Genomic DNA, 23,621 nt, shown 5'->3' on the forward strand with positions numbered 1-23,621 from the left:
AATGTGATAAAAAACTTTATAAAATATTTTATTTAACATTATCAGGTTTTTATAAATTAAGAGTAAACAACATATTTAGTATCTCAACTATCATTTTTGTTCCGTTTTGGTTACTTTTTTTGTCAAAATCATATCTAATAGTTAGTTTTGATTTCATTTTTGTTATCTGTTGTTAAAAAATTAACAGTGATGCTAACATGTCACCATAAGATGATGTTACATCAGCAGTTTTGTTAATTTTTTAACGGTGGGTGATCGAAATGAAATCAAAACATAATGTTATGTATGACTTTAGAAAAAAATAGTTGGTGACCAAAATGGAAAAAATGATAATTGAGTCACTAAATGTGTAGTTTACCTAATATTAAAAGTACTAAAAAAGGCTAAACTATACATTTATTGCCTCAACTATCACTTTTGTTCAATATTGGTCACCCAATTACATTTTTTCAAAATCATACATAACGCTTAGTTTTGATTTCATTTTGGTCGTACACTGTTTAAAATAATAGTGATATTGATGTGTCATCAAAAGATAATGCCACATTATCATTAAAAAATAAAAAAATATCAAATAAGTAGTCCTATTAATTTTTTAACGGCGGGTGACTAAAATAAACTAAAATGTAACGTTAGACATTATTTTGAAAAAAAATAATTGAGTGACGAAAATGAAACAAAAGTGATAGTTTAGGTATTAAACGTGTAGTTTAACCTAAAAAAAGACAATAATATCACAGTGATTGCATCACGTGCAGTGCACTGAAACAAATACTAACAGAATACTTCAAAGAAGAAGAAGAAAATACACTTGGAAGAAAAACTAATAAATAAATTGTCTTTTTCTTCCTCTTTTTCGGATATTACACTGCCTTTCGATCCACATCAAAGCATTTTGAACAATTTTTTATACTTTTCCCCTTCCAAAACCCTAACCCAATTTTAGCATCTGATCAAAATTCTATCTTTTATTCCTCACTTTCTATAATTCATTCAAAATTAACTATGAAAGAAACGAAATCAGTTAAATTGAACGCGCAGCAACATCAGCTACACGAAAATGATCACTTTTCTCCGTTCATATTCGCCAAGTTATTAGATCCGGAAGCTTCTTGGGACAAAGTAAGTCTTTTATCTTCCCACCATCCCATTAATTTTTTTGACTTTATTTGAAATTTTTATTATTGATTACAGGGAAATAGTAACCGTAATTGAAGTCATTTTCCCAAAAATGATGCTCTTTATTGAGCTAATTCAGTTCTAGAAATAGTTCGATTAATGGGTTTTTTTCACTGTTAATAGGAGGATAATGTATGTAACTGAATTGGGTATTCTCCATAAAAGAAAATTGATGATGTGTTTTGGTTGATTTTCGGAGCAGGATCAATTAGGAGATGTATTGCATTGGATTCGACAAGTTGTCGCTCTTTTTTGTGGGTTATTATGGGGGGCAATCCCTGTGGTTGGAGGCATTTGGATTTTCATGTAAGTTCTCATATTCATGTTGCATGTATTTGCAAATTGCAGTGTGTTTCAGATTCATATTGGATTCTTGAATCTTTTCCAAATCTGGTGACTCACTAGCTTTTAGATTCCATATTGTGATCCGAGCTGTATGAATATGCTTTTATGCTAGTTCTAAATAGGTAAGGCTATTGGAATTTACACTGCTGTAACTGGATGGAACTGTGATTTCAACATAAGGTGCTCAAGTTTGATAAAAGCATAGATTGGCCGACTGTTGGTCACCAATAATTCTCAGCAATCCATTGTGAACAAAGAATGGATTCCGGGATTTGCTTAGGCTAGGATTATGGCATTATGAATTTAGGCTAGTACTTGGATAATTGTAGGGTTTCTGGAACCACATTTTATCTACAAATATACGAGCCATTTTTCTACATGAACTTTACCTCTTGTCCATAGATGCAGACCGCATATGTCTGTATGCATGTGCATGCCCCTGGTTCTTTGAATTAATTTTCTAGGCTCTATAAATGATTTTGAGTATACTATCTATTGCCGGTGTTTTGGAATTGGCAAGTATACTATCTGTTGAGCATGAAATGTGTAAATCACCATCCCATGTCTCTTTGAAAGGAAGATTGCCTTTGGTGTTCTCGTCTTGGTGCCAATTTCTTAAAACCAGCATTTCATTTTTCAAGTTTTCCTGGCTATTTGTGTTGAGGATTTATTGTGCCAACTTCTCTATTATGTATGTCCTGATATCCATCTGTTGCTTGTGAAGAATTCATTCAATAAGAGAATAATTGCAGTATTTTTGTATTTCTTTACTCTTTCATTTCTAATCTTTGAGAAACATTTTGTTAATATTTGTTTCCTGCAGTTTTCTAGCCATATCCACTGCAATCATATATGGTTATTATGCTATGATACTAAAGATTGACGAAGAAGACTTTGGTGGTCATGCAGCCCTTCTTCAAGAAGGGCTATTTGCTTCAATAACTCTTTTTTTGGTACTCAAAACAACTTTTAATTATTTCTTTCATGTTTAAAGGCCAACATTACATAATATTCGAAAAAGAGAGCTTTTCCCATGTTTATTGCTATAACGAAAATCTCTTGTTTTATTTATTTATTATTTTCAGTTGGCGTGGGTTATGGTATACAGCTTGGCCCACTTCTGATATGCGTTGTACCATCAACTGGCTCCCGGGTGTCTCTACAACACATTTCAAAGATTTGATTCTGCTAGATGAGGAACCATTCATTATTCCTAGAAAACAATCAGAAACAAACTTGAGAAATGCCACTAGGTATTGTTTTTTTTTACGTTTCGTTTGCAAACATTTCGATATTGCAAATCATGAAGATATTTTTTTTGGTTCATAAATGTTTGATTTCAGTGTTACATCATGAGTGTCCCACAGAATGTCTTTGCTTAAAATAATCCATTTCCAGCGAACTTTCTGGTTGAGATCATAACAATGCTAAATTTGTGTGGTTTTGGCAACTTCGTATCATTCTTTTCTATACATACCAATTAAAGGGGTGGATTTCTAATGTACTTTATAGGAAATTTTGAGAAGTTTGAGATTTCGTCTCTGTATTTAAAAATTAAATCCTCTTACCGTTTCAAAGTAGAAAAGAAATCGCTTGCTATTTGGTATGCTTCTTAAGTCCATAATGATTTAATTTTGAAGCTAGCATGAGTGCTATACGATTGGATTGGGATATTTAAAGTTGAAGAAGAAAACAAAAGAAAAATCTTGTATTTTGTCCTTCAAAAGAGAGTCAAAATCAAACATGAAAGAGTCATAAGCTACTTGAGTGAATCATCAACCTTGTGTGAAGGAAATTCCAATGTTAATTTTCTGGAAAATAACTGAATGTTGTTAGTAACCCCTCCCATATTCCTCGTAAGAAAAAAGACAAAAATTCCTTGCTGATATAAAAACACTGAAGAAAAAACAACATATATAGGTATGCGTCAGCCGGGAGTCAAACCCGGATCTATTGCTTGGAAGGCAATTATCCTGACCGTTGGACTACTGACGCTTGCTTGAAACATAAAATATTAATTTTAATAAATTTGTGTTTCTAACTATAAACTAAAGTTTTTTTTTTCTTCTGGTAATCATAAGCTGAAAGTTAAAAGATTAATACTAACGTTCTTGTCTCATAATAACATCTTAATGTAAGAGAAATGATAATGAATGAATAAATGAAAAAGGCAAAGCAAAATTGATGTTAAGAAAGGAGAATCCTTTACTCCCCCCCCCCCACCTGCATTTGGTAACTTATTCAACATTATTAGCATTACCATCAAACATGTAAATTTCAACCTATTCTTGCCGTTTGGGCTGCAGAACAAAAATGGAGGCCTCCCCTCATGTCGAATGCATTTCTCAAATGTTTATCAACACCCAAGTTGGGATGCTCAACTCCAGCTTTGGTGTTTGGTTGCTCAACATATATGTTGTGTTTTGTGATAATAACTTCATGTTCTACTAATACAGTAAAAATCCAACCGACTTTAAAGAAACTATAATCCTATCGTATCATTAACACGATTTATTGAGTCATTAGTGCAAATAGGCCGATTTTATAATAAAAACTACCCCATCCATCATTCTAATCAAACCCAGCTCCTGGAATTGGATTCTTTCCCATTCATCCTATACGTTAAACACAATCCCAGATATAAATTTCTGGTGACAATTTTTCCTGATTTAAAATATATATATATTAATATAATAATGTTTCTCAATCAATCACCTTTTATATTTTATTATTAAATACGTAACCGTTTATTTAAATAATGACACGTAAAATTTTACTACATCACATCTCAAAACATTCATACAAAACTTTTTGGAGCCACACTTGATATTCAATTCATTTACTAAAGAAATTTATGGAATAGAATAAAAATAAAATCGAAAGTCACATATATAAAACAACTGAATAATTAAATAATCGAAAAGGTAAAGAAGAAAAAAAAACATATATGCATAGATATAGGTAAAAAATTTGGATTGCAATATCAGAAGTTGATTTCCTTGACTTCCCTCCATAGGTGGAGTCCATTTCAACTCTAATGCTTGACTTGACAAATTCTATGGCGTCCACTGTTATTCAGACTGCTTTTTCAATACGTTCATCTTTCTGGGAACAATCTGAGCAATCCATTTCTCTCAAATCATCATGAAGGAGACCCAAGGATGGAACGTGGAATCTTTGATGTAAGACTTCAACTTCAACTATCACATTTATTCTCAAACCCTAAAACCAATTACAAATGCATATCACCCTAAACTTGAATGATAATAATATGATCATAATTTCAACAAAAACCTGAATGGAAGAGACAAAAGACCTTAATAACTGGGGTTGTAGAAAAGCAATTACATGGTTTTCCAAGTTGGATCTCAAAAAGTGATAAATAATTGCATGCATATACATTCCCCTTGTAGACAACATTAGTTGAGTACATTACCTATAAATTAACTTTACAGTCACTAGGCACGTATAGAAAAAGGGAAGGCCTGAGTTCCGGAGACGATCGAGAGGCCAGCAGCTTTTGTTCCTGGCCTCGATTCCGTCATCAGGCATAAAGCGGCGAAGCAGATGGGCGAGGGTATGCAGTCGTACTCCTTCCCCCAATGGCATCATCCGCGCTTTGCCTACGTCTCCGATGTATGCTGTTAGTGTTGTTCTGATTACTTTCAGAATCGTTAGGAATCCAGGAGATGCTGCAATGCTGTTACAACCTCATTCATGCTCGGTCTGAACTTGGCAACGATCGAAAGGCATCGCAAAGCAAGGGTAGCAGCCCTAAAGGCTCCTTCCATTGAATACTGGCCTTCGAGACGATTATCTAGGACACGGAATACTTTGCGTTTGTTGTCGAGGTAAGGTTTGGCCCATTCCACCAGTTTTTGTTCTCCAGATGGTCGATTTTTGTCGATTGCTCTTCGGCCGGATAACATCTCCAGCAGCACAACTCCGAAACTATAGACATCACTCCTGGCAGACAGGTGACCTACAGTTGGAGAAAAAAACGGAAAGATTCATTGATTACAAGAGCGGAAACATACAAATACACTGCTGACCGTTGTTATGTACCTGTGGCAAGATATTCTGGAGCAGCATATCCATAGGTACCCATGACCCTTGTAGAAACATGGCTCTTATCACCTGTTGGCCCATCTTTGGCCAATCCGAAATCCGAAAGCTTAGCATTGTAGTTCTGCAACGACATCGGAATGAAATGGTTCATAGAGAATATGATGAACAAAACCATATAATGTTGGCTTAACAAATCACATACCGAATCAAGCAAGATGTTGGAAGTCTTGAAGTCTCGATATATGACTTTTGTTTCGGCACTGTGAAGGAAGGCTAGCCCTTTTGCAGCACCCAGAGCAACCTTCAAGCGGAGACTCCATGAAAGAGGCTGGAAATAAGATCCTCCTGGTACAACATAATTCGAGTGTTACAATCTAACAAAATAGCACTTAAAGCAGAGTTTAGTTCAATGAACACAAAGAGATGGACTGAAAGAACTTACTCCTGAATAGATGATTCTCCAAGCTGCCCCGAGGCATGAATTCGTACACCAAAAGGCGGTGTTCGTCCTCCAAGCAATATCCAATCAATTTCACAAGATGAGGATGATAAAACTGTCCCAGATAATTCACTTCAGCCTATAAGATTGAGAAAGACGATAAGTGATTCCATGCACTACGATATTGAATACATAATCTAATGGCTATCAATACAACTATATCTTATTAAACATTAAATGTTGTTAAGAAATGCAAGCCACTCAGATACTGCACATATAAGAAGATCGATGAGGCTGAACATGGGACTCACCAGCCACTCCTTGTGACCTTGGAATCCATCCTGGTTGAGCCTTTTGACAGCAATAATAATGCCAGTTCCAGGCTTGGTAGCAGTGAAGGAATTTTCATCGATCCAACCCTTGAACACGGAGCCGAAACCGCCTTCTCCTAGCACACTATCGGGGCGGAAGTTCTTCGTGGCCATCTTGAGATCAGCAAAACTGAAACTTTTCAAATTGGGGGACTGTAAAATCTCACCCTCGCTCCGAGGTGTCATAGGTGCAGAAAATGATGAAACTTTGATGTCGCTGTTTTCACTGCTCATATCTGTCCTCTCACCACTATCATACTTTGAACTCAACCCTGTTTCAAACATGTGTGAAACTAATGCATTTGTTAAATGAGATCTGTTGATTGAGCAAAACAAGGCCAACTTGTGACTAATTAAGATAAAGCTCTCAATAAACTACACTAGTTTAGACTTAAACCCAAAATTCCTAAAGTGCTTAATTAAGCAAATGAGTCCATGGAAAATAGCAGATATATTAGTATGGTGCTCAATAAAGAGAAAACAAAATGATTGCTTTAGGAAATTGAACTACCTATGTTATTGGGGCTCTCAACTTTAATTCTGGCACTAAAACAAATCCCCATTGAATCAAATACATGAAAACAAGCCACCATCTTCAACACTTCTTCTGCAGATAGTAAAACCACATACAAAAAATGACACTTTGATCCAGAATTAAAACAAAGAAAAGAAGATCTATGCTTTATTATAAACAAAGCTTCCCAAAACCATCACTTTTATCACGGAATCTTTTTTTCTTATTTAAAAGTTAAAAAAAAGGAAACACTTGAAAGAAAATAGACAAGAAGGAAATAAATACTACAAAAGAATACCTAATAAACTAAACCACCCAAAAACAAGTCTTTTTTCTCTGCGAACCAAGCAGAAAGCAAGGACCTAAAAGAAAAAAAGAGAGAGAAAGGAGTTAACTAGATTACAGTGAAAAGCTTGAATTTTTCTTGTATAGTACTTGGTTGAAGCAACCGGCAACCAATAAGCTGATAGTGATAATGGTTGCAAATTAAAGAAGGAGAAAATTTTGAAAGAGAAGGAGATGAATTGCATTAATGGCGGGCTGGTCCGGCCTTTTAAGCGTAGCGTATTATGTTTTTGTGTCTCTCTCTTTTATCTCAGTAGTTATATACAGAGTCATGTCAGAGATGGTTAGCCCCTTGCTTGCACAGCATTGGCATCTTTTCTGAGCCGTTGGATTCACTGTTACAAAACGATGGTGGCTTAGCTTCACAGCTGGCTCCTTTGTAAACTATTAAAAGCAGAAACTTTTTTTTTCTAAGAATTAAAAATGGGTTTTTTTAATGGATAATTGTAGTTACGAGAGAATTGAAGGACAATTGGCAAGCAAAGGCCAAACTTTTTTCAAGCTGGAGTTTTCAGCTTTTAGCTTTTAAAAACCACCCACGGAAACCTCCTATGCTGATCAATCAATCTTTCACAATTTGTTTACTTTTATCGTTTCAAGGAATTGACATTTCATGACCACTTGCGAGGAAAGTTCAGAGCTTTTGGACTCTTTTTATCTTGTCAAAAGTTGAAAGATTTTGCCTTTAGCTCCAATTGCTATATTGGTCCTATGTTTGAAAGCAGATAAAAACCTTAATTTCATTTTGTAGTTGCCATAAATAATTGTATTTGGTAATGTTAGATTTGTCTAATAATTAAGTTGACAAGTTGTAAATTTTATCTTGGTTGGTGGTCAACTTATTGAAAATTTCATCTTGATTGGTGGCCAAACTTTGAACATGTGAATTTCATATTTGGTGGCTAACTTGTACACATTGGAAAATTCTTTGATAGGTGGCCAAACTTTGAACATATTGTTCTTGAAACTCAACTATAAATAGGCCTAAGTATTTCTATTAGAAATCATCCCAAAAATAAGTTCTATCTTCCTCTTGTATTATTCATTCTCCCACTTTGGGAATTCTAAAGAATTCCATTTGTTGTAATATTGCGATATAGTGAAGTTATATCCGGTGTGGTGCCCAAGGAGTAGACGATATTCTTGTCGAACCTCGTAAATTTGGTGTGTTCTATCCTTTATTGTTTTTTATTCGGTTCTTTTCCATTGTGTTTCAATATTCAATAGTTTGACAGGTTTATCCGCTGTGCAACCTTTGGTGGTTTTAATCTTGACATTTTAGGTCAATTTTAAAATTACGTTCGTGTGGGAAATAACCCGTTTTCCCCAACAATTGGTATCAGAGCTTCGATTGAGGTTATCCTGGTGGTTCCATTGCTAAAAGATACAGTTCGTGATATTGAATATTGTTCGTTAGAATTAAAATGCCAAAATACGGATCATTGAGACATCAAGCTCTTCATCCGGACCGGTGAGGAGGGTGATGTCAAATGCAAATTTCTCGGTGGAGTTGTTCGATGGATCGGTCATTTTGGCATGTGGCAAGGCGAGGTGTTAGACGCTTTATTCCAACAAGGTCTAACATCGCCATTGAGGAAGAAAAGCCGAATATATGGAGGAGAAAGAATGGGGAACAATCAATCGTTTGGCGTGCACACGATTCGATATTGTCTTTCCAGGGAGCAGAAGTATGACTACAAGAACGAGACTTCTGCAAGTAAGATGTGAAAAGCTTTGGAGGAAAAATTCCTGAAGAAAACTCTCAAATCGTCTCCACATGAAGAAAAGATTGTTCAGATTTGATTATCAACCAGGCACCAGTATGAATGAACACATCACTGCGTTCAATGAGCTAGTGGAATACTTATTGGGCATGGATGAAACCTTCAAAGATGAAGATTTGACTTTGATGTTGTTGTCATCTCTTCCAGATGAATTTGAGCACCTTGAGACAACGTTACTTCATGGTAAGGATAATGTTACCCTTAAAGATGTAACTGCTGCTTTGTATAGTTATGAACTCAGGAAGAAAACCAAGAAGAAGAGCAAGTACGAAGCAGCAGAGGCCATGGTGGCAAGAGGTCGCTCGAAAAGTCAAAAGCCAAAGTGGAGAGGGAGATCAAAGTCGAAGTCCAGACTGGGAAAATATGAATGTGCCTTTTGTCATGAGAAAGGCCATTGGAAGAAAGATTGTCCGAAGCTGAAGAAGAAAGGAAAAGCTGCTCTAGATGCATGTGTTGCAGAGCATGATGCACATGACTCTGACTTATCATTGGTTGCTTCATCAACAACATTTCATTCCGATGAGTGGATATTAGATTCAGGTTGCACCTATCATATGTCCCCTAATCGGGAGTGGTTCTCCGATTTAGTGGAACTAAATGCAGGAGTTGTTTATATGGGCAATGACAATGCCTGTAAAACTGTTGGGATAGGTTCAATTCGATTGAAGAATCAAGATGGATCAACCAGAGTTCTGACGGATGTCCGATACGTGCCCAGTTTGAAGAAAAATCTCATCTCGTTGGGAGCCTTAGAATCCAAAGGCTCAGTAGTCACTATGAGAGCAGGAGTTTTAAAAGTCACATATGGCGTACTTGTGATGATGAAGGGCATCAGGAAAAATAATTTGTATTACTACCAAGGTAGTACAATTATTGGAGCAGTTGCAGCAGTTTTCGGAGGTGATGATTTGGACGCAACCCAGTTGTGGCATATGCGGTTGGGACATACTGGAGAGAAATCCTTGCAAATTATGGCAAAGAAATGATTGTTGAAAGGTGAAAAGGCTTGCAAATTGAACTTTTGCGAGCATTGTGTTCTGGGAAAGCAGAAGAGAGTGAAGTTTGGCACCACTATACATAATACAAAAGGTATTGTAGATTATATTCACTCAGATGTATGGGGTCCTTCAAAGACATCGTCTTTGGGAGGAAACCATTATTTTGTAACTTTTGTAGATGATTTTTCCAGAAGAGTTTGGGTGTATCCGATGAAGTCTAAAGATGAAGTGCTTCAAATTTTTCTAAAATGGAAAAATATGATCGAGAACCAGACTGGTAGAAAGTTCAAACGTCTTAGGACGGACAATGGAGGGGAATATAAAAGTGACCCATTCTTTGACATTTGCCATGCGTATGGTATTGTTCGACACTTCACTGTTAGACATACACCACAATAAAATGGGGTGGCAGAGCGTATGAATCGAACACTATTGAAGAAAGTTTGATGTATGTTGTCTAATGTTGGGTTAGGCAAGGCATTTTGGGCTAAGGCTGTGACATATGCTGGCCATCTCATTAATCGTCTGTCGTCATCAGCGATAGGAGGAAAAACACCATTGGAGGTATGGTATGGAAAACCTGCTATTGATTATGATTCCTTACATGTATTTGGATCCACTGCTTATTATCATGTGAAGGAATCCAAGCTTGATCCGAGAGCAAAGAAGGCTCTCTTTATGGGAATCACCCATGGAGTGAAGGGATTTCGCCTTTGGTGTTTAGACACCAAGAAGATAATTTGTAGCAGAGATGTTACCTTTGATGAATTGCCCTAGTAAAGAAGTAACAAGTGAAGCTTCCAGAAAGTAGTACTCCGCAGCAGGTGGAGCATACTCCAAAACAGGTGGAGTTTCAGCAGATGATGATCCCAGAAGTTGATGCATCTGATTCTTCAACTCCAATAGAAGAATCAGAAGATGAAGAGGTTCAAACCCAAGAACCATTGGAGACACCAGAAACACTTGCAGTTATAAGGCCAAGGAGAGAAATTCGTAGACCTTCTCGATTTATTGATATGGTGGCCTATGCTCTTCCAGTTGTTGATGATGATATCCCTATCACTTACCAAGAAGCAATACAAAGCTTGGAAAGTGATAAGTGGAAAAGTGCCATGGATGAAGAAATGCAATCTCTCCAAAAGAACGACACTTGGAAACTGGCACAATTACCGAAAGGTAAAAGAGCCATTGGATGTAAGTGGGTATTTGTAAAGAAAGATGGATCTCATAACAAGAAAGATGTTCGCTACAAGGCACGGTTGGTAGCTAAAGGCTACATTCAAAAGGAGGGAATCGACTACAATGAAGTATTTTCCCCTGTTGTGAAGCATTCCTCCATTAGAATATTGTTGGCCTTGGTAGCACATTAAATTTGGAGCTAGCTCAACTTGATGTAAAGACGACTTTCTTGCACGGTGATTTAGAAGAGGAGATCTATATGACACAGCCAGAAGGATACAAAGATGGTGGTTGTGAGAAATGGGTTTGTAAGCTGAACAAATCGCTATATGGATTGAAGCAATCTCCGAGGTAGTGGTACAAGCGATTTGATAGCTTTATGAGGAGGCAAAAGTATACTAGAAGCAAATATGATCATTGTGTGTATATGCAAAAGCTCAAAGATGGATCTTTCATTTATCTTCTCTTGTACGTTGACGATATGTTGATCGCTTCGAAGAGTCAAAAGGAGATAGACAAATTAAAGGCTCAGTTGAATCAAGAGTTTGAGATGAAAGATCTAGGTGGGCCAAGAAGATTCTTGGTATGGAGATAAGCAGAGATAGACAGAGAGGGAAGCTTTGTTTAACACAAAACCAGTATCTGAGAAAGGTATTACAATGTTTTGGCATGAATGAAAATACCAAACATGTAAGTATCCCATTGGCTTCTCATTTGAAACTTAGTTCTCAATTATCTCCTAAAACTAACGAAGAACGAGTGTATATGACAAAAGTTCCATATGCTAATGCAGTTGGGAGCTTGATGTATGCAATGGTGTGTACGCGTCTGACATTTCACAAGCAGTTGGAGTTGTGAGCAGTACATGCATGATACTGGAGAAGGACATTGGCAAACTGTGAAATGATTCTACGGTATCTCCAACAAACCGTGGATGTTGGTTTAGTTTTTGAACAGGATGAAGCACTTGGTCAGTGTATGGTTGGATATGTTGATTCCGATTATACTGGTGATTTGGATAACCGTCGATCAACTACTGGGTATTTGTTTACTCTTACTAAAGCCCCAGTAAGTTGGAAGTCTACATTGCAATCTACGGTGGCCTTGTCTACTACAGAGGCAGAACACATGGCAGTTTCAGAGGCTGTAAAGGAAGCAATTTGGCTTAACGGGTTGATGGAAGACTTGGGAGTTGTTCAAAGTCACATTAGTCTCTATTGTGACAGTCAGAGCGCTATTCACTTAGCGAAAAATCAAGTCTACCATTCAAGGACTAAGCATATCGACGTGAGGTATCACTTTGTGCGGGAGATCTTTGAAGAAGGAAAGATTCTACTTCAGAAAATTGCAACATCAGAAAATCCTGCAGATATGATGACCAAGGTGGTAACAGTAATCAAGTTCAATCATTGTTTGAACTTGATTAACATCCTGAAAGTATGAACACCTTGGGTGTGTGGCGCTTGTGAGCGCAATTAGAGGCACTATAAATTTGGGAGTTGAAGAAGTTGAGTAGGCTTGGTAATTTCAAGCCAAGGTGGAGATTTGTTAGATTTGTCTAGAAATTAAGTTGACAAGTTGGAAATTTCATCTTGGTTGGTGGCCAACTTATTGGAAATTTCATCTTGGTTGGTGGCCAAACTTTGAACATGTGAATTTTATATTTGGTGGCTAACTTGTACACATTGGAAAATTCTTTGGTAGGTGGCCAAACTTTGAACATATTGTTCTTGAAACTCAACTATAAATAGGCCTAAGTATTTCCATTAGAAATCATCACAAAAACAAGTTCTCTCTTCCTCTTGTATTCTTCATTCTCCCACTTTGGGAATTCTAAAGAATTCCATTTGTTGTAATATTGGCGATATAGTGAAGTTATCATCCGGTGTGGTGCCCGAGGAGTAGACGATATTCTTGTCAAACCTTGTAAATTTGGTGTGTTCTCTCCTTTATTGTTTTTTATTCGGTTCTTTTCCATTGTGTTTCAATATTCAATAGTTTGACAGGTTTATCCGCTGTGCAACCTTTGGTGGTTTTAATCTTGACATTTTAGGTCAATTTTAAAACTACGTTCGTGTGGGAAATAACCCGTTTTCCCCAACAGGTAAAAAGTTTCCAGAGCCAAATGACTCGGTTGTGACGAAACTAAGAAAGGATGCTTCTGGTTCGATTCCAAATCTTGTGTTAAAAATTAGATTTGGTTGCATTATTGTTGTTCTTTCCTTAAATAAACAGAAGTAGATCCGAAAAAGAAAGTTTAAAGCTTTAGCTTGAATTTAGTCCTCTAAGTAGATAAGTTGACAAAGGAAGGGAGAGATAACATTTTGGTACTATTTTTGTTAGAATTTTATGCCCCAGTGTAGTATTTTTGAATAATTACTACAATCCATCCGAACAGATTCATTTAAATAAAATTTATGCATTTATATATTGTGCACATTGTGTATTCGAACTTGAAATTACATGTAAAACAATAAGTGAAAGCAAGATTGATTACCTAACCATTTAACTAATTATAAGTTAAATTATAAGATTGTTTGTAATGCATAAGATAACTTATATTAGTTGATGGCCTAAATAAGTTTGTAGCCTAAAGAATTATCTAGAGAAAGTATTTTATGTTATGATAATTATGTTGTCTAAAAGTCTAAAGATGAGAGTTTTATTTCTACCAGAGCAGGATTACTCTTAAATAGAGTCATAAACGTGTCAGTTGGGACTAACTATGCATTAGACTAAACTTAAGATGAATTAAACTTTAATCCCAATGAAATGTAGAATTATATATGTGTTACTTGCATGCTTTAACATACCAAGAATCAATATGTCTCGAGTTAGTAGGCTGGTGGTTGGTATATTGAGTTTGTAACTATAAATGATATAAATACATTTGTATGGGTTAATTAAAAAGTAAAAGTATATCATCTCAATAATATTGTGTGATTGACTAAAATAAAACATGTTTTTGAGTTAGTCATCAATGATGAATGATTTAATTATTGCTTTGTGTGATAGTATTTTTATCATATAATGATGATTTATAGTAAATAGAGGGAGCTAGTTATTGAAATCCCTAGGGATTTTTTTGAGTTTTCTCCTACTCTTGGTTTTCAGTTAGATGCCGACACTTTTAGCATTCGTGAATTCGAGAACATCAAGAAAGATAATTAGGTTGAAAGCGTACTACTTTCAAAAAGTAGGTCGGGTCAATCAAAGTATCTAAACACCTCTAATAAGGTTGTTCATGAACGATTATGAGATTTTTTTAATTGTAACTTAATTATTAAGAAATGGTTAATCGTTAACGGTTAATTATTATTAACGATTCGATTACATGTTAATCTACGGTTAACTTATTACAATTATTTGTCAAATTTATATATATATATATATATATTAAATTATTTATATACAAATTTTATTAAATATATATAAATTATAAATAGTAGAAAACTATATTAAGTTATCTATATAAAAATCTAATAAATTAGAAATATATAATTATAAATTTAATTTCTTAACGGTTAACCGTTTATCAAAACTTGTAACCGCAACCTTAACCGTTAACCATCATTTTTAACGGTTCGATTAATTAACATATTAAATGTAACAGTTATATTTGTTAACGATTACGGTTAACGGTTCTGGATTTTTTTGAATAACCCTACTCTCTAAAGATAATCTTCCATCAACTTTGTATCTCTTCCAGTATTGGACATCAAAATAAACATGTACTTGATTAAAATAGAATTTATTATAGTGGATATCATGAACTATCTGGTTGTAAAAGAGAAAGGAGAGTAAATTTTTGTTGCCTAGCTGTTGTTATAGTTCAGATACCGAAAAATATAACATCAGAAGCGTTAGTATTCTAAAAGTATAACAGAAAAAACGTTAGGCACATATTTTTAACAAAAATTACTTAAGCACTTAAAGTTAACTTTGAAGATACTTTGGACACCTATTTTTACATTAAGCCTAATATAAATAATTAAAATATATGTTTTAATGTTAAATGATGAAAATAAAGGAAACTAAAGTGAGCACTAGTTGCTTATTTACTACTAAAAACCCTAAAATAAATAATTCCATATGATTAAAACCTTTATTTACTTTTGTTTATTATACAATTATATAAATTATTCATATATTCCTCCTTTTCGTTCAGTATAAAAAAGAGTTTAATTTTGTTATAGGATGTCCTATAATCATTAAATTTTAGTTGAAAAACTAATTTCTTTTATACAAAACTTTGTATTTGAAAATTTAATTTTATTCCAATCCTGACAGTTATGAAATGTAACCCCCCTTGTCGCGTTTAACTTAATATGAGTTGAATCCATCGAGTGGTCTCGGTAATAAAAAGAAATGTTATTATCCTGAATATATATTACCTTATAATTTTCCCAGACTACTAAAAAAATTTAATCTGAGCTAGATATCTTCAACAACGTATTGTGTTTTGTTTTAGAGATTAAATTATACATGGAGACTGAAGGTTTAAATCCAGACTCAATCATCTCCTTCACTAAAGCCTCAGCCTCTTGCCATTTCCCATCCTTGCAGAGAACTCCAATAACAGATGTGTAGCTAGCCACATTAGGAACCAGCCCTTTCTCCCCCATTTCTTGAACCAACCTTAGGGCCCTATAGGCGCTACCCTGTTTGCAATACCCCTGAATCATCATGTTGTGTATAACATCATTAGGCTTCAACTGCATTTCACCCATCGATTTGAATAGTTTCCATGCATCCTTCATGTTGCCCTTTACACACAACCCATGTATCAAGACACCATAGATGTAAACATCAGGAACCAAACCGGCCTTCTCCTGCATGAACGAATATAACTCGAATGCTTTCTCTGTGCTTTCCGATCTAATCAATGCATCGAGAACGATCGTATATGTTACTTTAGAAGGCCTTATACCTCTCTCTTCCATTTCCTTCACCAAATTAGCAACCTTCGTTGAGTCTTTAGCTCTAGAGAATCCCGAAATAAGAATATTATAAGTCACCAAAGATGGAGATTGACCCTTGGTTTTCATTTGATCAAATAAAAACATAGCCTTCTCCAACTCCCCACCGTTACAAAAACCATCGATTAGTGAATTATATGTAATCAAATTTGGACTTATACCAGACCTTTCCATTTGACCCACCAATTTCTCAGCCTCCCATAACCTTTTCTCCCTACACAACCCACCGATCAATATATTGTACGTAACAACGTTACACGCTACTCTTCTTTCACGCATTTCATCGAACATCTCGAAAGCTTTACCTATTTTCCCCTCGTTGCAGTATTCTTTCATCACAGAATTGTATGTGTATAAACTCGGAATCACCCCTTTACGCTGCATCTTCTCATAAAGCACTAACCCATCTTTCCCAAGTCCCTTTTTAAACAACCCATTGATTAAAACCGTGTATGTATACTCATTAGGAACCGGACCAAGCTCCTCCATTTTAGTAAACAACATTTTTGCCCGTTCCAAGTCACCATTTTTGCAGCACCCATCGATCAAAGTGGTGTATATAACAACATTTGGAGAAAACCCCAACTCTTCCATCTGATCTAAAAGCTCAAACTTTTGCCTAGATCACCTGCCTCGCAACACCCTTTGATTAATATCCCAAAACTATAGACATCCAACTTAACCTTCCCCTTGGAGTCTTTAAAAAGCGTCCAAGCTTTCTCGAAAGAATCAAATTTTATAAGGAAACTCAGTATGTTATTAAGACTATTGGGTCTAACGACAGGGTTTTTGTCTACCATTTGATTAAAATAATAAATGGCTTCATCGGGTAACTGGGATTGAACATGGGCGTTTATAATGGATTCATACAGAAGGATTTGATTAATCGAATTGGAACTAAGAGTGGGTTGAGTTAAGTATTGGAATAGAGACAAAGAAGAGAAGAAAGGAGAGGAGATTCTACCTGTGATTACCTGGAGAAGAAGGGACTGAGAATGTAAGAGCATGTTGGAAGAAAGAAGAATGTGTAGAGTGAAGGCTACGGATTCATGGGAGTGTTGCAGGCCTTGGAGGATTGAAGAGTTGAAGAATGAGAGAGCTTTGAGAGGTGGGTTCTTCACCATTTTTAGAATGAGTGCTCGAGTTTGAGGAGCTTGAAGCATCATGGTTTCGGCTTTGGGATTGACTGGGATGAACAAGTAAATATATAATAAGATTCTTTTTTATACCATTGGTTGTAAATCTAAATTGAATATTGTAAAGATTTGTAAGGTAATGATTATTTTAATTTGTTTAATTTATAATGTTAAAATTAAATTTTGTTAGAGAAAAATACTAAAATTGCTGGCTCTAAGGTAGTGGTAACGAGAAATGGCTATAAGTATTTTTGTATCTTTTGCTGATTTTTTGTTATTTTTTTGCTTTCGGAGAACAAATATGGACTTACGGGATCCCTTGTCAATGGTCACAAGCATGTCAAGAGACTTTCCCTTGAATATCCTTAAGTGCCAACGAATAGGACATTGATAAGGCACAATACATAATCTAACATCATTTTTTCAGAAACAGTCATTTTGTTCATATCCAGTTTAGAGGAGAACAACCAATAACCTGAACGATTCACTCTAAAAGCCAATCCGCTATTCTTTCAGTTCCCTTCTTTGGTTTCAGTGCGTTGCTCTCTAGCTAGGAATAGGTAAAACACTTGATGCCCCGTAATTATATCTCTTTGAAGCCGTTTATTGTTTCTGATAATCATCGACAATATACGTTGCCATCCTTGGCTTGATCATTTAGGACTTATGGCACCTGGAGCTGGTTATTGCCATGGAGTATGAAAGTAATGCTTTTGAGTTGTACTTGTAAATTGCGGACATCGGAAATCTGGGGTTAGAGTGTTATGGTTTGATAGTTTTAAGTGGCAAGTGCAATGGTTATGACCATAAGCATGAGCCGATCATGTGAGATTCCTATTATGAGACTTCGAATAAGCAACTAAATCAATCCGTCTTGGCATTATGCAATCTTGTTTATTATTATGACATAGATTCATATACAACAGAAAAAGACAATTGTAAGAGATCTACAAACAAAAAAGTCCATCTAAAAGCTCATCGAAAACCAAATCTTCCAGCTCAAGAGCCACAGATTCGGCTTGGGATTGAAAGATCATCCAAGCATCTTTCTCCATATCCCGATCCACGATATCATCCAACGATTGATCATGTTTCAGTTGGAAGGCCAGGTTCCTACTAACTTTTCTCCACACCTCTCGGAGAACAATGTTTCCATTAAACATTAAACCAATGCGACAGCTTAAGGGCTTGGTGAAATAAATAGCTGTTTTTTCACTGATCTCAACGAGTGCTTCATTAACTAGATCGAAAACCAGCCTCTGATCATTATCACAGTTGGTTCCGGATTCATCAATGGAGGAGCATTCAAGTCTTGGGTGCAACAATGTCTCCAATTCCTTGAACAACGAAGGGTTCAATGGTTGGTCTGGTGAGTACCATGAATGGAGGCATTTGTTTTGTAGGAAACCTGATAGCTCCAGAATATTTATGACATAATTGTAACTGGGATCATCCTCTTTATCATATTCAAACAACATGGTGGCCTTTTCTTTTGAGAAAGTAAATGTCTCTACTTCACATTCAGGAAGGTTTTGATGATTCAATGCTGGACCTGGTAAAATTTTTTTAGCTAAAACAACTTTGATACACCAGAACAAGTAATATATTCATATTGAAAAAGTAGAAAACTTTACCTTCTGAAGTTTTTCGAGTGAGATCTTTGCTTGGATTGTCTCCAAAAGCACTCTCTTGTTCTTGGCGAGGGCCCATTTTCTCCATTAAGTCACTCGGTTTAGCAATGTGTTCACCATTTATATCTATCAATAAATTAGTTGAACTCGAATCATGGCTGATTCCTTCTCTCATTTTCTCCTGCAATTCAGCTTCCATAACAGCTTCTACTAGTTCAAACTTATCTATACCTTCATGAATAGTGATTATTTTTGGTTCATTATGTTCATCGTTTTCCTTGTTTTCATCATAGTTTAGGATACTCCCAATCGGAACCTCGAAAGAAGGACCATCACAAGACACCGCATGTAGGAGGGAGCGGAAGGAATCATTATCAGATAGAGATGAAATACTTCTGAAAATCTTCAGACCATGAAGCTCCCTTGATGGAACCTGACCTTCTTTGCTTAATTTCAAGCTCTTGGAGTGATACAAATCAGCCTCTTTGCTTACATCATGCTCAAACAATTTCGTATATCGATTTAGTGACTCGTTTATCGACTTTGTTCTTCTCATCCTATTGAGTCCACCATTGCAGGTTTCATTATCAGTGCCATCTTCATTTCGACATTTGTTATTGACATCTTTTATGGAAATTTGCTTGAGGGTCTGCTTAATTTTCTGCTTAAAATCTGAGTCTATTCATAACTAAGCGATTCCACCTTTGAGAATCAGATCCCTGGGACGATTGAGTACCAGCAACTGATTTTTCTCCTTGTCTGAATGACCAAACTTCCTTCTGCTTATGCTCAAGGGTACTAAATTGAAGATACCAAGTACAGGGCGAACCGCGTACAGGAAATGACCCGGATCTCATTAATTTTACTGCCTCGGAAGTTTGTTTTCTGGCCAAATGATGTGAAACACCAACTCCCGGATCTTGAAAAATATCTACTAATAGATCTTTGTTTACCTTGAATAACTCCAAATCATCCAGGCCTTGCTTACCGAGCTTCTTCGCATGCTGGCTAAAATTCATTCTGTCATGAATATCCTGCTTTTTACTCCCTAGAGTGTCAGCCCGAGACGAAGTCGAGCTTGAATAGGAGACGTGATCTCTCTTACTGATGAGAATAATTGGATTAATCCAACCGAAATCGAAACCTGAATATTCAAAATGATGTAGCTTTGGTGTTGCAGAAAAGCCCGGAATCCATTGCTTATGCTTCTCTTTATTAGTCGACGCCTTTGTGGAAGCTTTATTTGAGCTTTTGTCAGTGGTTGAGCCTGTTTTTATTGTTTTCTGTGGAACCAAGTAAAATTAGATATAACCCCATTGATATTCTGTTGCATCCAAATTAAGGAAAACAATTCCATTGCACGATAGAACAGCTACAGCTGTTATGTCAACTTACTTGCAAGTGATCAGCCTCAGCACGTAATAATCCTTGGGTTTCAATGACACGCTCCATGGAAATAGTTCGTGGATTTACACAGCCTGCAATCGATAAATTAATGCATATAAGCGCGCGTGCGTGTGTATATATATAAAGGATGAGACAAATAATAAAAATATCGATGCATAGTATTAAAGGATGAGACAAGCTGAGGTTTTACTTACATCTGCCATGGCTTCCTCTGTTGTACTTTCTGTGTCGGAAAATCTTTTTGACATTATACCATTGATGGTAGTCAAATATGTCCCCCATGCAATCTGTACCGTCATGATCATAACTCTCGAATTCAACATCATCAGCAGCTTGTTCATGAAATTCCTTCCCCATATTGAAACACAAGTAAAACCTGATTTAACAAAATAATACTAATTCAATGGCAAAACATTCATTAAAACAGCTGTTTTCAATGAACTTTGAAACATAAACACAGCAAGTAAAATAAACGCATTAAAGCCTCTAAAAGCTGACCTGAGATTTTGTTTCTGAATGAGACCCAGAGAGAGCTCAAATCTTTAAAAATCTATCAACATATGAAACAAAGAAGAGAAGAAGACGATGAAGGTACTTAGCCTAAAAACCAGAAGAAAAACAGTGTGAAGGCTCACAGTTCACCCGCCAAGACTTGTCCACAGTTTTGGTTTTAGGCAAAGATCAGTCTCAAACTTAAGCTAATATGGCCAATGGAGTAAATCTATGAAGTAAGCAAGGCGATACCAATTAACATTAGCTGACCAACCATTATAATATTATAACAGCAGTAGATAAAGTTAAACACCCACTTTCGTGCAGATTACCGACTCTTTTTACCCTTTGTTATTATTATTGTTATTTTGTAACAAAACATGCATGCATGATGTTTTAGTGGTTGTGAATTCAACTAAAGAGTTTTTTTAATAATTTAAATGATTATAATGTAATATTTATCCAGATTTTTAATTAATTGGTAATGTACATAGATCCTGCAACACAGCTGCTCAAACTTGAATTCACTCAAAGAGAACAATATTAGTGAGATTATTCGATAAATTCTTCAACTAAGAGTCAATAATGAGTCATATATCATTGAAAGGTATTGATTGCGATTCTTGTTTTTTTAGATACAGTTAATTAGATAAAAATGGAAATCTAATCCACAGGATTGTTACTAAATTTTTGGATTGGAGTTTTCTTTCAACTTAGTTGGAGACAACCGCACATATGGCACACCTTATTTGGGTTAATTAGGGTTCTTTCTAGGTGAGAAAAAGGGATTATATTTCATAACTTCCATTTTCAAATGGTTCCAAAGAGAATTTGTTCTCTTGGAATAGATAATTTTTAACGTTTTATAATGTCAATGCTGGAAAAATTCTACGGTGAACGTCACACACCAAAACACATTATTAATTAAATTATTTTTTATTAAGTAAATATTAAATGGATAAATTACACATTTAGTATCTAAAATATCACTTTTGTTTCGTTTTAGTACATAATTTTTCTCTCTAAATCATGTCTAATGTTTAGTTTAAGTTTCAATTTGGTACACCGTCATTATTTTTTTTTAATTTCCACGTCACCTTTCTCTTTCTCCATCAACATTTTTAACTAATTTTATTCAATCAATTAGTATCTAAATCATTCTTTCCCCCGCATGAATTGAAATTTGGACTCTTGAATGATATGCAACACACTCAACCATTGAGCTAAGCTAGTATTTTGAATTAATTTCACCACATTTTGTATTTAACTTATATAACAATATCACAAATTAAAAATTCCGATGATTATAAGATTTAAATATGAGACACTTTAAATTAATGACCAAAAGTTTAACCACTCAATTATAGTGTGAATATCTTTTTATTATATTAACTTAATACTTACTTATATCATTACTAAATTAAAAGATTGTTTTTTCACTTTATTTAAAAATAAAAAATAATTAAATAATTTATATGAATTTATAAAATTTATATTAAATCATTGTAAGAAAAGTATATTATTTTAAAATATATATATATATATTTAATAATTTAGAAAATTATATTATTTATTTACTTGAAATAATATTATTTGTAATTAATTTATTTAAATTTAAATAATATTATTCGGAACCAAAGTGATAGTTAGGTACTAAATGTGTAGATTACCTTAAGTTTTAAATTAATAAAAAATAAATATATTATTTAAAAATAATATTATTTCAAATAAATAAATGATAAGTTTTTAAAAATTAAATAACTATTTTAAAGTATTATAAATATAATTTTTAAAATGATTTAATATACATTTTATAAAAATATATGAATAATTATTTTTTATTTTTTTTATTTCCAAATAAATGAAAATTTTATTTTTTTCATTTAATAATGATATAAGTAAGTATTAAGTTCAGTATAATAAAATTAGATTTGCAGTATAGCTGAGTTGTTAAGCTTTTGATCATTAATTTAAAGTGTCTCATATTCGAATGTTGTATTTATCAGAAAATATTGATTTTGTGATGATACAATTATATAAGTTAAATACAAAATATGGTAAAATTAGCATAAATAATCAGTATAGATCAATGGTTTAATGCCTTGCATCTTATGCAATAGGCCCAAGTTCAATTCACGGAACGACAAAGAAGATCTGGAGAATTAAAAAAAATTAACATTTCATGTCGTGTCAGTATTGTTATATTAAAAAATAAAAATAAAGTTTAGGTATTAAAATAAAATAAAAATATTTGTTTAATTACTAAACATTTAATTGACTATATTGAAAACTCAAGGACTAATCAATCTAATTACAATAAAATTTAAATTTTAAAATGAATAAATCATTAAATAATTTTTGAGTTGTTTAATATTTATTTAATAAGAACAAATTAATTGATAATGTGTTTTAATTAGTCGTATTAACAGTGTGTTTCGTTTAAATGAAAAGGAAGTACAAAAGAGGAGAAAAAGGAAGAATTATATGCAAACTTGTATCTGACCTGCACCTTCAATTCGAACTAGTCAGGATTTGTCCCGTTTTATTATTTTGGGTTAATTACATTTTATTTCCTTTTCTATGTAATTTAACTTAAAAAAATTTTACGACGCTCGTCGAGTGTGTATATGCACCGTTAACGATGAAAATCATTAAATTAATTTATAAAACATTAAATTGTAAAATACTAAAGGTATAAGTATAAATTAATTAAAAATCTAAATTTAATTTAATTAAAATACAATATTTATAAAA

The 23,621-nt window shown here is 34.4% G+C and overlaps 2 protein-coding genes, 1 non-coding gene and 1 pseudogene across 3 annotated transcripts; 1 reads left to right on the forward strand and 3 right to left on the reverse strand.

Annotated features, from left to right (window-relative positions):
• Positions 1 to 960: 960 nt before the first annotated feature.
• LOC120198832 (respirasome Complex Assembly Factor 1-like) lies at positions 961 to 2,984 on the forward strand. Its single transcript, XM_039200089.1, has 4 exons — positions 961 to 1,122; positions 1,382 to 1,485; positions 2,348 to 2,477; positions 2,610 to 2,984. The coding sequence occupies exons 1-4, from the start codon at positions 1,006 to 1,008 to the stop codon at positions 2,646 to 2,648; spliced, it is 390 nt and encodes a 129-aa protein (XP_039056020.1). The 5' UTR covers positions 961 to 1,005; the 3' UTR covers positions 2,649 to 2,984.
• A 463-nt stretch (positions 2,985 to 3,447) lies between these two features.
• On the reverse strand, positions 3,448 to 3,519 carry TRNAG-UCC. The gene has a single exon. It is a non-coding gene; the product is annotated as a tRNA-Gly (tRNA).
• A 1,381-nt stretch (positions 3,520 to 4,900) lies between these two features.
• LOC120198831 lies at positions 4,901 to 7,433 on the reverse strand (annotated as a pseudogene).
• Positions 7,434 to 15,646: 8,213 nt separating this feature from the next.
• LOC120198821 (pentatricopeptide repeat-containing protein At4g11690-like) lies at positions 15,647 to 17,413 on the reverse strand. Its single transcript, XM_039200084.1, is given in 2 exon segments — positions 15,647 to 16,815; positions 16,818 to 17,413. Coding segments are annotated over 2 exon segments (1,719 nt in total). The 5' UTR covers positions 17,368 to 17,413.
• Between the last annotated feature and the right edge of the window lie 6,208 nt (positions 17,414 to 23,621).

Source organism: Hibiscus syriacus, unplaced genomic scaffold, assembly GCF_006381635.1.
Source record: "Hibiscus syriacus cultivar Baekdansim isolate YM2019G1 unplaced genomic scaffold, ASM638163v2 tig00004810_pilon, whole genome shotgun sequence".
Taxonomy (NCBI): domain Eukaryota; kingdom Viridiplantae; phylum Streptophyta; class Magnoliopsida; order Malvales; family Malvaceae; genus Hibiscus; species Hibiscus syriacus.